The 16,120-nt window shown below is 38.5% G+C and overlaps 1 protein-coding gene across 3 annotated transcripts in view; it reads right to left on the bottom strand.

The window, feature by feature from the left end:
- Positions 1 to 16,120, bottom strand: part of USP25 (ubiquitin specific peptidase 25) — an 89,663-nt gene that overhangs the window by 47,924 nt on the left and 25,619 nt on the right. For 2 of the 3 annotated variants that reach the window (XM_050331867.1, XM_050331865.1), the window contains exons 4-5: positions 11,034 to 11,157; positions 4,909 to 5,071 (exon numbers count right to left, since the gene is read on the bottom strand). In XM_050331867.1, coding sequence (XP_050187824.1) covers positions 4,909 to 5,071; positions 11,034 to 11,157 — 287 coding nt within the window. The remainder of the gene's footprint in view (positions 1 to 4,908; positions 5,072 to 11,033; positions 11,158 to 16,120) is intronic. The other variant, XM_050331866.1, reaches the window with a different exon arrangement.

Here is a 16,120-nt window from a genome sequence, read left to right as displayed (position 1 = left end):
TGTCACTCACTGCAAATGTCTATTAAGGAATTTCATGCTCTTAAAGCAAATACAACAAACCATTTATGACTGCATTTGACTAAGTCCGTTAATTGGTGCCTATAAAAAACAACGTTCACTGTATAAGGAAACTGTCAAAATGTCAAGATCTTTTTTTTCCCTAACAAGCACCCCTTAAATAGAAGGGAGCTTTTTCTTTCTTTGCAATTTAGTTTTAGGTTATATTACACAATATATCATTGTGACTGACAGTAGTTAACATTTAGATATTGTTGACCTATGTGATGTGTCAGGTTTCAAAAGACTCCCAAAGAAAGCAAGAAAATACTCCTACATAGTCAATGCAACCCAAGTAGTCAATCTGCCCTGTGGATAAATAAATATGGTATTAGCTAATGTTCTAAATTAACATGCATTAAATTTCCTGGGATGGTTGTTTGAAACACAAATCTTCCTGGCTGATAGACAACATTAATAACCTAAATTTTCAATCAACTGAAGTTATAAATCTTTCAGTGGTTTACTTGAATTATATCCCACAGATGTAAATCCAGACATTTCACTATCTTTCAGGATCAAACCATTATAATTCCAGACACCGCATACTTTCACATAGTAGGGTTGGTGACCATAAGCACTAGCTAGGTCTCTTTATAATCTGTTTTCAAGGTATAAAGTTGCAGGCTGGGTATCAATAACATGAGATCATAGGTCTAGCATAGGTTTTTACATTCTCTGGCCTCTGTTCTTATCTCTGTGGTTAGTGAATTAAAAATTTGAGTTTCCATGAAAACATTTATTTAAACATTTGCTGTTTCCTGTGTATAAATGTATTTTACAGAAACATACACACACATAAAAATCAGTCATCTCGAGATTTGGGACTACTATGGAATGTAAAATCTGACTGCAGAACAGAGAAAGTAAAACACCAAGTCGTATTAGGTCCATGAAGATCTTCATGGAAATAATATGTTTCTTTATATTAACACTAACACAATGTTTCTGCTATTGCAAAAAGAGCTATGCATGTGACAGAATAAAGAAAGAGGGAGAGATGATCAAGGGAAACACAAAAAGATCTCTAGGAAAATAGAAAATTCAAACACCAATTAGATTACTAGGTCTCTTTCCTCTCAGCATCTAAGAACAGAAAAACCTCAGTGGGTAGGGAGGTCATAGAACAAATAAAGAAGTCTTTCCACTGCCTTATCTACAGCATTAAATACAGGTAAACTGCAAGTAAGTAAATCCTTCTCATAAAAAAACAAAACAAAACCAACCAACTAAAAAGAGCCACCACAAACAAAACCAAAAACCTCCAACAAGTCAAACAGTACACAGCTAATACTAATCTAACTTATGTAGTCTCCAAAGGAAAAAGAGGGCATCTGTTCCAGCCTGAAGGGAGGTTAGTGCAAATTAACCAAGCCTGCACTGGTAGGCAAAATTCAGAAGTGATCTAGAAAGGGGAGCAAGTTTTGACCACGTTTGCTCAGTACAGAAATATACAATGCTGTAAAAACAAGAGCTGGCAAAGATGAATTTACAGACGGGTCGTAGAAGACCGAGTATCTATAGAACAAGAAAGCCAAATTCAACACTGGTAAGTGTACAGTGAGATAGATGGTGCTAAGTAACCCTAAAATTAACAGAAAATTATGTGCTATCTAGCATTATTAAAAACTTGGAATTTATAGCAGATTGTTCCATGAAAGTATCAGTTCCACACATGAAATAGAATAACAGTTAAAAGCAGAATAAAATAATTAAGAAAGACAGAATGAAACAGAAAGCATCTGCTATATAATCATAGGGTAATTCAGGTCAGAAGAGACTGATGAAAATCTCTTGTCAAGCCTCCTGCTTGACCTCACAGGAGGTCACTGGGAGATCAGACCAGGCTACTCAGGGCTTTTTTTTCAGGCATCTTAAATGCCTTCAAGGTTTGACAGACCCTGCAACAGCCTTTCTGGGCAACCTCCACTGCCTGCCAGTCCTCATGGAAAAAAATGCCTTCTATCCAGGCTGAATCCTTGGCTCAGTTACTCGCATTGTCTCCCATCCTCACAATACGCACTGCTGTAAAAAGCCTGGCTCCAGTTAATCGGAAATCTCTGATTCTCCACGACCTTTCAAACATGAGAGAGAGAGTTGCTTTCCTAAGACTTTTGCCCACTTTCTCTCAGCACCACTTGATGCAGCTCAGTGGGCCCTGGACTTATTATGGGTGAAGTTTCCTTGAGTAATCTCTGACTCAAATCTTTAACCCTTGATCGGAGTTCTCTCAATTATGCAAAATGGTCTTGAAGACTTCACTGGGGAAGGCTAGGCACTGAGTACCTCACCTGCTCTATTCAGCAGCAGAACCACGGTCTCCTTGCTCAGCTTTCTATGACCAGTGTAGCATCAAGAACCTTTTCTTAGTTACCCAAGACATCCTTTGAGGCATCAACTCTAAAATAACTTCCAGTTCCCTAACACCAAGCTCTGCATGCCTGGACAACATTTCCAATCTCCTCCTCAGTAGCCTGTCTCTGCTTCCAGATCCATCACACTGCCTGCTTGCATTGGGGCTTGGCCATGAGTTCCCTGAGAGCAGAATGGACCCTTCTGGCAATCAGGGGATGCTCTCAGCCTTCCTGAGCAAATCTGCCCTTCCAAGCTGCCTGCTATGGAATCCCAGATACCAACTTCTTGAAGAAGACTAAGTCTGCTCTCCTGAACTCTAGGGTCTGCTACTTCTTCCTTGCTCTCATCAGGATCTTGAACTCTACTATTCCATGGTCATTGCAGTCAAGAGTACCCACATTACTACATCTCTAGTTTTCCCACAGCAGCTTCAGCTGTGCATCACCCCTAGTTGGCCCACTGGTGCTCGTGTCAAGAAGTTGTCCCTGATACTCTCCAGAAATCTGGATTGTTTGTGTCCTATTGTGGTGGACCAAGCAAGAGTCAGGATGCTTATTAAAACTCCCCATGGGAACTCCAGACCATAATGCAGAGACTTCTTTGCCTCTAAAGAAGGCTTTGTCCACATCCTCATCCTGAGGAGGGTAGTCTGTAATAGACTAATCAAGGTGGCACCTTTACCAGCCTCTCCTCTGAACCTGATCTACAAACTCTTATCTTAAACTGTCATCTCTGTCCCACACAAGTATCACATACATTTGAGCTACTCCTTCATGAGGCAGAAAACACCTTTCCTTGTTGTCCTCATTTGTTTTTCCTGAAGAGCCTGTATCTGTCCACCATACTCAAATTCATAGCCCACTCACACCTTCAGAACTTTTCTGGTTCCCCAACTAAAATGCTACTAGAGCAGGAAAGATCCAGAGAAGAGCAACAAAGTGATGAGAGGTTAGAACAGTTTCTGTACAGGCTGCAATTCAGCAGCCAGCCTGGAAATACAGAGACCACCAGGGTGTTAAAAGAGAGTAGGGCAGCAGCCCACAGAACTGTAACAGCAATCAACTTCTAAACTGTCCACCAGGACAGTTGTCTAGTTAGCGGGAACCAGGTTCAAAAAACAACCAAAACTATGGCAGTTCTTCATGCAATAAAGAGCACAACTACAGAATTCCCACCCAAAGGACCCTGTGGTGCAAGAAGTTGGCAAGGTTCAAGGAAGACAAGTACATACAAGAGAGGCCCACTGGGCTTTTACTAAACAAATTACAAAGGGTTAAGAAACTCCTTCAAGGTGAAAGTAACTAGAGGTTCAGGAGTGTTTTACCAGAGCAGTATCATGCAAACTGTGCTCCTCTGTACGTATCCATTTGTGAAATTGCTAGGCAGAACATTGATCTAAATGGACTCAGCCTGAAGTACAACAGCCATCAGTATGAAAGCAACAGTATTAGCTTATCTAAAAGTGCATCAGCCTGACAGTAATTTGTTAAAAATGGATGTTTAATATTTTATTTGCTTCCTCTCCAATGTCAGACTATGAAAAGTTACAATATGCTGAATTCACTTCTTGTACACTAAAAATAAGTGTCCTCCTATTGTATTACAGTTTCACATACAGTTTTCAGTGCACTGGAATACTTTTCAGTAGATCTACAGATTATTTACAGAAACATATATAGATTTAGCAATCACTTCTAAACAAAATCTCCTAAAAGATGGATTCATAAAGTTTATGTATATGAACTATTGATATAAGAACAGTTAGCTTTCAGTAGACAAGTTGCACTATCTGTACTTATTTCCCTATTTACCCTATCTGGGAAAAAAAAAAAAAAAAAAAGCTAGCTTTTGATTAAGCTACATATACACAAAAACAGACACACACATTGGCTCTCTTAGGTGAAACAACCCAAACCGGACAATTGCAGTTGTATCAGACTTTCCCTTTCCTCTTTTTCAGGTCTCCTTCTTTATCAGTTGTTCTTTCTTTTATCCTACCCAGCTATCCATCCCCTTGCAGCTATTCTAGTAAGCACTCCATGATTGAGGGTGTCTCATTTCCTCCACCTACCTCCATTGTCAGCCACCCCCTTTCAGACATTTGCATGCGCTCCTTTTAACATAAAAAGTCGGATCCTCATCTGTAATCCAATTTTCACATGTTTTTAGGCATCCACAATTGTCACTGATGTCAGTATGAGCTGCAGACGCCCAGGGTCTTCAGAGACTCAACTCCTTGTCTTCCACAACTTCTTAATGAGAAACATTTTGAAGCTTCACTTAGTTATGCTACCAGTACTTTCTACACTTCAATCAGACTTATGGATGAACACGTTAAGAGATGCAATAAATAAGTAATGCTCAAAAACATCTCATGCAGTGGCCTAAGCTTCCCAGGAAAACAGGTATTTTAAGTTATTCACGTAAAATAAGCTAACTCACCTCACAACAGGTACAATGAAGGGTACACAGAAGCTGATTGAAGGGGGTGCTTACCTGAATGACAGCACTAAACCAGCACGTGTTGCCAACATTCTTTAATCCTACTGGACAGTTGTCTTGCCGTTTCCGATCATAAGGGTTTGGAGAGTCACTCCATACCTCTGGATGTGTCCTCTTTAAACTTGCTTTATTTTCTGCAATACTGGCTTCTAGAACTCTTTGGGAACAGAAGGGAGGGGAAAATGTGAGGAAAAAAAGCAAAAATCACCACAAACTCCAAAAAACCTATTATGTACTAAAATACCTTCAACTACTAAAACAGACACCCCAATAACATCATTCACTTATTGTTGATGAGCCTGGTTTTAAACTTATATACAATAACATGTCTTTAAAAGTAAGATGCTATTTTACTTTTATCTATTTTACAGTAATTCCATTACCTTTTAGAAAAGGGTATTAGTGAGTGGATGAATCTCCTGTGAGAGTTCAAGATACAAGTGCCATGTCTGCAAGTCATCAATTATTTAAGAACCAGATTCAAACTGGATGGACAAATTTTAGGCAGCACTAATCGTGTAGTGCTTTCATCTACAAACGCTTTTATTGCTATGCAAAGCACAAAGTCACCAATCTTTCTTTTACTGACAGGAAGCCAAAGTTGGCTAGGCAACTTTCAAAAATGAAAGCAGTTTTCTTAGTTTCCCTTTTTGCAACTTATGCAACTGTGTTAATCACTTTACATAGCAAGCGATTACTTCCTGAGCCATGGAAAGACATCTCCCCCCACCATTTTTCAAAATGCCACCCAACAAGTTAATTGTGTGCCTCAATGACCACACTCCTTGTAGGAAACTGTTCCTAAGTGATTTATGCTGCATATCCATATTTCACATGGCAGTGAGATCTGATGGGTGTGAAGCTCTTGAGCTTCACTCAATATTTCTATATCAGCACATATCCTTAGTGTGGTGACAAAGAACACCTTAAGGGTAATTTGTGGTAGGCATATTCCAAATAGGAAGACGGACATGGATATACTCAGGTCATGTAACAGCGGCTCTAACTCATAAGCAAAGCTGCCTGGCATGTGCACTACTGACACAGTGGTCACTGTCCCCAACCATCCAGTCCAACTGTCATAAAAAAGGCTGAGCTGCTCTCCAGATGCTGCATTTGCCAGGCACAGGATTCCAGGAGCTGCAGGACAAGCATCTAAGCAGTCTGAGCAGTGTGAAGGATTGTACCCCTTCAGTTCCAGACTCAGTAAACACCAAAGAAAGGCAACTTTAGGCTGCTTTGTAAATGGAGCTGCTCAAGGACAAAGTTTGAACAGTGTAGGAGAAAAAAAAATAATCAGAGACACACACAGAATGTAATCCCTCAGTTTCCTATCTACATTTTTGTTTCAAGCTATGTTCCTGTCAAAGAAAGAAAAGGTTACGTTAGCAAGAACTACTGAATTTACTGCAGGTATGGGGGACATACTAATTTGTTATTGCTACTTATTTTGAAATAAAATAAAAGAAGCATTCTGAATTTGAGAGACTGGTTGGTACAAATACCACTTTTGCACCAATGTATCTCAGAAAATACCTAAAACTGGTAATTTCCTAAGGATTAATCAATTTCTGACATTTACTTTTTGAAACATAATTTATAAACAGCACTGAAAGGACAGGCTTATAATACTCTAAAACTTTCTGCTCTGACACCTCTTCAAACAATGCACAAGGGATGGAACTCTTCAATAGCTGATGATTCTAAAAGTCTTTTACAACAATGGTCTCATAAGCAAACCCCCAAACGTAAAAAAACAGTCAAATTTATTTCCCTTCTAATCAATACAATTCTTTAAAAGTTTTAGATGACCGGTGTATCTCTGCTTTGAGAGCAAAAGTTATTAAATGGGGACATTAAAAATCAATCAAAAAATATGTCATACATAGTTCAAATAATTTCTTATGCAGATAGAATTACTAAAAATTCTGTTTAAATTGAAAGGACCTTCAAAAATTGACAGACTGGAATAAACTTAGAATGTTGTTGTAACAGGACTACAATACCTACTCCACACCACTTGTGTTTCAGTGAAACAAACTTCCTTTTGCCCCCTTATTGCCCCAAACTCAAAGGGTATTTCAAGATACTTCAAGACTGTCAAAAAATTAAATATTCTAATACAGAAACAATTCCCTGACCCCAAAGATATCACCCCTCATCAGCTTAATTACCTACTAAAATGTCTTCCTTGTATTTGATTTTGTGCTTCTTTTTTTAGCAGGTAAAGGACTTCCTCATCTCTAGCTCTACCTCAAATCTGTTTCCATGCATCAATAAAGTATTTGATTCTCAAAGTTTCATGATAGTCTTAAAAGTAAAATGAGGGGAAAAAATATCTATCCTCAGAGAGCACATGGAATAGTTGCACATTCTATGTGCCAAATTCATTTTCATTAAAGCTGTGATGCAATAAAATAAAAAGTAAAAAGTGAAATAAAGTGAAGCGAGCACAGTAAATAGGAACCTAACGAGCAGCTCAGAAGCTACATAAGTGAATGTATTTACCATAGTGAGTATCTCTTATACTATAATGTTCACTGTATTCCATTCAAACAGTCCTGACTTGGGAGACTACCTGGATAAGGAATCTTACTCACACACAGCTCTGAACAAAATGAGCAGCCTTCCAGAGAGTTAGCACAAGGATTATGCAATTCAGATGACAGAGCTGAACCCCACTCTGGGACCCCTGGGGACGGCAGCAGCAGCCACCAGCCCACAGCCATAAGCGACGTGCGGGGTTTGGCATCTCTCCGGCCTCACGGGACCCAGGGCTCCCCAGCCTCCGAGCGCTGGAATCTTGTTTGGAGGGAAATGCTGCAGCGAGGGCTTAGTTAATGCCAGGCCTGGCATTCGACTTGAAAGTAGTGTTTTATTTCTCCCTATAACAAGCTGGGCACAGCCAAGCAGCTTTGCAGAGCCGCACGGGGCTCACCAGACAAAGCAATAACCCTCGGGCAAAGAGAGTCCACGGCTCAGCCAAACCACTCAACATGCTGCAGGAAACCCCTCTCCGCTGGGTAACTCAGCTAAAAGAACAAGGAAAGGTCTTTGTACTGTGACTGTCCTCCAGCTGGACATCCAGGAATATCCCTGACTCCACAACCCTCCTCAGTCTCACCTTGGATGTACACACAAAAAACCACAGTGCAGAGTCTCTGTAGTTTCAGTGACCATGATTTAAAAAAAAAAAAAAAAAAAAAAAAAAAGAAAAAGCCTAGAGGCTGTGGCTGTGCACATCCTTGTGCACTGACAGCATGGGCTCTCATTTTTATGTGGATACTACCCCAGGCACAACACAGGCCAGCTAATTTCTCCTTTCAGCCTTATCTCCCTGGCTTCCCAGTGAAGCCCTATCTGGTCGGCCTCAGACTCCTTCAAGCCACAAAAAGTGATATAAACAGGAGAAACTTTTTCATTTTAGGAAATACCCTAATCATGCTCATCTCCCTGGGAGATTTAAAAAGGGAACAGTAAAACACTTTAAACATGCCATGCACAAGATGTTCAGCTTGGACACTTGGACATTTCAGCTGCACTCCTCTCACACAGTAATCAAATCTGTCCTCATTAAGTAGCACAAAGCAATTACATGCAGGAACACAAATTCTACATGCATTACAACATTAATTACACAAGTCAAGAAATTCCATTAATTCTCCCTTGGAAACCCTAACAAAATCTGCACAAGTTAGGTTCCAAACCACTATGAATACCTTTGGAAAAAAAAAAAAAAAGTCCTTCACACCAAAGGCTATTTAAATACGCACACAGTCTACATTTTTAAAAATTAAAGAATTCCATAGTTTAATTTGCTTATTATTGACTTCCTATTTGATTTCTGCTTCTTGTTTAATCTAGAAAATCAAAAGTAAATGGCTGCAGCTTGACTTGTTTACAAGCACAGTGTTCTACTTTTTGTTTTGAGAAGTCCTGCGAAGATACTGTGCTTTCTATTGGAATGCCAACATTCTTCTGTGGGGTGTTAACTACAAAGTACTTTTTAAAATTTTATTTATAAAAACAGATTGTACTTCTGTCTTTAAGGAAGCTGATTGAACAGTTCAGATCAAAAATTCCAAGAATTCTGAACTTCCTGTATTTGTTCAACACTGACATAATTTGTGACCAACTCAGAGTGCTTTTTGCCATGTTACTGAATTGATCTCAAGGCTGCCAAAACCTCCAAGATTCTCACTCTTCTCTGCCTCCATTCAAAAGAAAAGTCCCAATCCTTTTCTTATGTCATGATATACTATGGGTCTTTGAGTGATTATTTTTGTATGGGTTTGGGAAATGAATTTGTGCAACAGGTTCAAAGAATACTACAGCAAGCACAGAAAACGTGGTACAGTGTACCAAGGGGGGGGATATGGCCTGCAACAAGCTCTTGATTTGGCAAATATTACTGTGTGCAATTTTGCTCTTAAATATCCAACTCTATTTCATCAAAAGACCAACATTTTCTCTGCATATAACCGAACAGGTTGTCTACATGCCTTAGTACATACAGAAAAAATGGCATACTTTGTTATTTTCTGCAGCCAGGAAAATATACACTGTAATTAAGTGGAAAGTATTTATAATACTAAGTTATGGCCTAAACAGATAAGACCAAAAACCACAAAAGACACTTTTAGTTTGAGAAGTGAAAAACAAATTCTTCAGGAGAAGAAACCTAATTCTTCAAGGTTCTCAAGAAGTGAGCACAGCAGAAGTAGTCCAAGCTTGGGGAAAGAAAAAAGAGAGAAAATTGTCCATGTCCAAAAATAGGTCCATCTTTCTGAGTGCCTGCCTAAATCACAACTTTGTAATTATGACAATTCCGGCCTTCAAAGAGGAACAGGCACAAGTTGAACTCTGAAACAGAGCAGGACAGAACTTCCACCACAATCTTGTATACATGCACATGTTGAGATCTTTGAAAAAAAACCCCACTCTTAAAAGCTTCTCCCAATTATTAATGAGAATATAAATCCCTCTCAACCTACCTTTCCCTGCTAAAATATGTTAACTTTATATAACAAGATGACTTTTATCACAGATGGGGGGAGGAAAGATATGTTTACTCTCACAATTAGTATATTTATTTTTCAAACAGAAAAAGAAAACTACTGCAGGTAAAGTAATATAAATAAATTAATAAGATATTCATATTCTCAGAGTTGGAATTTTCTAATAAGCCATTCAGTCTGTCAGATAGAGTGAACTGAGAAAAAGAATTATTGTGGTTAATCGTCCCATCTAAATTATTTTTTTGTAAAACTGGTCTTTTACAAGGAGGTAGTACTTGACCTACTAACAAGGATCAAATCATTGCCTGCTTCCCCTAGAACAAGTCTAGTCCCTCCCAAAGCCAGTCACAGATGGAAAAAAGACAAACCAAAACAACATCCCTCCCACCCAACCCTACATCCAGAGCTTAGTTCAAGTCCCAAATATTTCATAATTATATAAAAATTACCAAAAATATACACTGTACAAAAAGTTATCATTAAATCTGATCAAAAGTTCACTTATCACACCCAAATTGAGCAAGTTTATAAAACTTTAAATCAAAAAGTTAACTTCACTCAAAGCTTATAACTTATTTGTTAAATAGCTTAATAACATACTTAATCAGCTAAAATAGAGCAGCTGCTCTTAGTATACTCAATTCATAGTATTAATACCCCCTCCCTCAACCTCAGCCTTAGCACAGAGGTAAGAAAATGTTATTGTAAAATGAACACTGCAAAAAACAGGACAAAGTATTTATTAGCTTCTTAATTAAATTTTGGGTTCATTGCTTTTTACCTGATACACAAGAGAAAGTTTGGGTTTAGGTCCTATTTAAATATGACCATATATTCTCTATCTCCATCCTCTTCCTCAATATTTAAAAAAATACATTAATATGAAACATACTATTAAATCCTAGTCCACACATATTAAGACTATTTTCCAGTGTAGAACATACAACACATTAAAGCAACATCCTGAAGCCAGGCATATCAGTAGCACAAGTGAAAGTAAACAAGTTATTCTTTGTTAAATTAAAAGTTAAAAAAAAAGCAATACAGGCCAATCTCCAACTCTTTAATTTAATTTCTGCTTTATATAAGTTGGTTGTTTACCTGCTAATGGCTTGTTCCTCATCTGTTATTCCAGTCTCCCTGAATGCCCTGTTTGATTCCTCCAAACTCAAGGCAATTGCCCTCTGAAGATCATCTTTATCATCTCCAGTGAGATCAATCACATCTGAAAAGCAAAACTATCTTTCTCAAAATTAAAAGTGAAACAGAATGAAAGGTAAGTCTTACTGTAGAGGAGAGAGAGCCCACGTGGATTGCTGAGCGCCATTCCAGTCCATCCCTCCTGGCCCTACACTCTTCCAACTACTAACGCAACTACTAACGCTGCTACTAACAGCTCCCTTCAAGCCAGATAAAAGCCTCACCAGCTTGCTCTTGCTAAGATGTGAAGTCTCCCTTTCTCCTAATGTTCTTAAGTTTCACAAAGCTCTGGGACAAATTTAGGAATCCATGGTTTGTGAAAGACCTCTTGCAGCAATGCACTCAGATGCATTACTTCAGCTACTGTAATCAGTTGTTTCAGGGAACACATGATGAAGAGAACCTTCCTTAAAAAGAATATCTTAACTGAGCATAGTTGTTTTTCCCTCCTCATGAAGGAACACATACAGAGTTTTCCCAACATAGCCCCAAATTCTACAAGTATTGCTGTGCCCTGGTGAGCCAAATGGTTTCATAACATGTGGGAGGGTGCCTAACTCAACCTAGTTATTTTCTATCCTGTCTGTGCATTCCTTTGTTGAACATATTTAAATCCAATTCCTGTCTACTGGAAGTCTCCCATCTCACCACGAGAACTAAGAAAACAAATATTGAAGACAAAATGAGGATCCAAACTTGGATATGTGCAGAATGCTGGATGGGCTGCTGACTGGGTAATGAAGATGAAAACAACCCTACTTCTGCCTTGTCCAGTTCCTGTTATCTATGGAATCAAATACCAATGTCCTGCATAAACCTCCTCGTTTCCTGAGGGCAGCCACAGCACCCCCACTCCCGAGTAAGGTGGGATACCACAACACACAACAGCATTAACCATCCTCCCATCAGGCACAGCCAACAGGAATGTCCATCAGCTGCAAAAGACCTTCAAAAAAGCCAAGGTCATTGGTTATCGTGATTTCAAGAGGCAAAAGTCTCATTTTGCAAGTCAGTCAAACAGAAAGAGAGGGGAAGTTCAAAAGAGACTTTTAAGTGCAATATTAGACAGACAAACACACAGAGCATTGGCTGATTTCAGTCTCCCTCCTCCAAGGGCAAAGTTTACCCAAAGACTTATGAAAGGGACTTGCCTCCAGCTTGGGTTTGACCCTAAGAAGATGAAAGACTCTGGGAGAAAGGGATACAGTTTCAAAACTGCCAGTTGTTCATAAAGAGGGATGAGAGGCTTGTCTGCATTTCTCCTTCCACAGGCCAACTTAATCATACCCTAAGAGCTTGCCAGTCTAGCTTCTGACTTTCCTCCTGGATGGGCTGACTTACTGTAGAGACCGCAGCTTACCCTATTTCCCTGGGGTTTCTTTTTTTGTGATATTTCTCACAGGATCAAAACAAAACATTGAACTTTGTATAGAAATATCATTGCCATAGTTGTGTATGAACTGAAAATGAGATGCCCTGTCCTTTCAGCAAGCTGCAACCAAAAAGAAATTGTAAAAGAAGCTTCTCCATTAACACCAGCATCTTCAAAACCTAGTATGGAAAACCACTATGACCATAAAAGTAGCACTTTGTAACTTTATTCTTATGTCTTCTACAGTCAGCTCAGATCTTCCAGCATAACAAAAGGATACTTCAACTCAAGATGCCTGAAATTCTCCTTCAGAAGTACTAAAGCAATCAGAATCACCACCAGAAGTCTCACCCAGAGAGGTTTTAATATATGAGCTGCCATGTTGAGAACAATGTGATTTGGGCTAAAATAACACCTCAGCCTGGGTCACATACAAGCATGGCTCTGTTCTACAGCCTGAGCGCAGGAGAAAGGCTAGCAAGATTAACAGCAATGAGAGGATCCCCTCACCACATACGCTATCTATTATGCCTTTAAATGTGGTGTTTGTATGGTATTTTCTATACACTTGCAAGGAGTCACACACAGCACCTCCTCCCCTTGAAGACAAGCTGTTCTTCTGAAAGCAGTAACAGCAGTCACAACTGAAGATGGAGTAAAGTCTCAACCCAGCAGAAGCACATGCTGATGGAGAAGTATGGGATTCCTCCTATCACTTCCTTACAGAAAAATATTCCTTTAGTTAAGTCTCTATACAGGTGAGAGTGACAAAATTTTTATACAACAATAAAGAAAGATTAAGAAGTAAGATCTTTTATATGGGGAGTATTTTTAAAAAAGAACTCATAACTTAGCTGAAAAAAAACCCTCCCACTTTTATACAAAAATCTATCCAGATCAATTCCAACTCACACTTCTATTGAAATATTCAACTTCTTCGCACCTCCTTAGCTTCTAATCTTTATTAATCTGTACCACCACCCTATGTGTTCAGAAGTTTATTGCCATTGATATTACCAGTGATTATATCCTTTTAATATTAAAACTTCAAATCCTTGACTTCTGCTTGCTTTCAGAAAGCAGATGAACACAACAGTTTGTTTTGGTAAGGGTTTTGGAGCAGGCAATACAGGATTCTCTTTAGAAATGTTCTTTTCAAATATACATTGCCCCTGATTTGCATGAAGAAAAGACAAAACAGTGAAGACCTGCTGACAGATATTACCACCACATGTGAGTGGTGCAATCGATTTCTGTCACGGAAGGTTTATCCAGCATAATGCATGTTAGAAAAATATATTTATAAATATCAGCTAATCCATGGTAACCTACTCCATGCAAGCTTTTAGCTCATAGCAAGTGTAAAATCAAAATGTTTGGGAGATTTAAGCTAACGTATTTTAGTTCATGTTTGCTGTAGTTGGAGCAGGTTCAAGGTCTTTTTCAGCATCTCAGCTGACACAGTAACTCATTAAGCTGAAACAGTGCATGTCGTATGACTTGAATCCTAAATCACAGATTATAAAGAAGAGATCTCAATAGAAATCATAACAGAAGGGTACCAGTCTGACACTAAACTCCTCTTTCTAAAAAAACAAAAATCCTGTCAGATGGCTATAGATTATACAAGTGTACATATACTACATGAAATTCATGCAGGGTTTTTTTTCCTTGCTTTTGTTTTAAAATACCTTCACATTTTGTTAATTCTTACATGGGAATGTTTATTTTATAGCAATTATTAGTAGTATTCTTTCATGAAATTGAGCTACTGAAGTTTCCTATCTGACCAATAGATTTCTGTGTGCCAGGTCTGAGTATGAAGAAAAAAAAAGATGACTTTTACCCAAAGTATTTATCAGACACGTGAGCTTTCTGTGATAGGCTGAAGAATGCATTTCATAAAGATGTAACAATAATGCCACTTGTTCAAATTTATAGTTACCTGGCTTTAGTTTACATATGCTGATTTTGTAATACTCCTCTCATTTAGGCCACAGAACACTTTAGTTCTCACTGGCTCATCCTCATAAAGGTATTTCTCACCATATGTCACATAGCCTGAGAAAATCCAAAACTTCGTAACCAGGCCATGACTATTAAATAAACAAAAAAAGTTTGCTTATGAAGAAATTCTCTATGAACAAAGAAACTGCTCATCAAAACAGTCTGGCTTAGTGCATTCATGTTTATTCAGCTACAATTAACATGCATAATTAATCATCTGTTTTACTAAGAAATGTATTCTTGGTTTACAGTATTATTATATAACAACGTTTGCTTCTGATGCATAAGATTCAGAGAGTTTGACATTGTTTGTAAATCTACAAAGCAATTTAATTTGTATATTGAAATTTGTGACAAATATACTAGTGTATATACAATAAATGCACTCTCTATATCATATTTCTTCCTTCTCTAAAATAATGTCTTATTAATCTGTTTACTTAGGAAGTTTCTATCATCACTTAAATAAATGGTTCTTACTTGGTTATTGCCTAGGTCATTAAAATAATTACTGTGTTATTGACTTGTTATTTATACAAGGAAGAGGCAGAGAGTAGGAACTTCAGATTTAAGGAGGCTGGGAAACTCAGCATGAGGGACAGATCTGAAGTGGCAGCTGGACCCAGGGACAGTCAATAAACATCCACAGTGATGCAACAATTGGAAGAGGGAGAAAAAGGAAGGGGCAGCAATGGATAGGTGTCAAGTATGAAAAGTCAGTAAGATTCCAATTTCAACACATCAACAAGATAAGGAGAATAAAAAGGAAGTTAAGACTACACCCATTTTATTTATTACAAGCAGAGCTAAGCAAGATCCTGAGTTCTACTTTCTGTGATGTTAAACTCAAGATGGTTCCTTCATGAAGATTTAAAGGAATTTAGGTGGCTGCATATGCCCATTTTGTTTAAAACTGGATGAAGAGAGAATACACAGCATTGCAGCACCTACTCAGCCAAGTTAAACAGCTCTACTAATGCAAGAGCCAGTAAATGTTTGCCACCACTGTCTTACACTCTCCTCTTCTCAGCTGCATTTACAATGTCCTACAATGATAACACCTTAAACTGATGACTCTCACATGGACAGGGATGGGAAGGAGACAAGTAATCATTGCACAAGGGAACGAGTGAATGTGTAAGATTAAAGGAGGACCTCAAGGTACAAGACTCCTGACATTCTGAAGCAGAGATCCTGCCATACCAGGCTGGAGATACTCCCAGGAACCTGGATGGAGATGACACAAATAATCCCTGAAATGGAAGGAAATGTCATGAAGACACAGATAAATGGATGAGTTAGGTAAGGTGACAGAAGAAGGAAGTGTCAAATTCTACTCACAGAAACAAGCACACAGCTATAGAATGAGGACTGACTAGGACTTGTGCCAAGAAGGACCTAGTAGGAGCTACAGTCAATTCATGTTCAATCTGCAATTCACATCACAGCACAGAAGAAAATACGATGTGTTTCACTTTTGTCAGAGTACTACATGGATATTTATAGATTCACCCATTTTTCTTGAAAACCAAGCTGATTTTTCTGAACTGTGGCTCTGAAAACAAAGGCAGAACTATCAAAGAAGGTCTAGAAGAGAAGAAAAAAAAAT

The sequence above is a fragment of the Myiozetetes cayanensis genome, unplaced genomic scaffold (assembly GCF_022539395.1).
Source record: "Myiozetetes cayanensis isolate MyiCay16 unplaced genomic scaffold, myiCay2020 scf5-8, whole genome shotgun sequence".
Lineage (NCBI taxonomy): Eukaryota > Metazoa > Chordata > Aves > Passeriformes > Tyrannidae > Myiozetetes > Myiozetetes cayanensis.
This window is presented reverse-complemented; position numbering and strand designations above follow the sequence as displayed.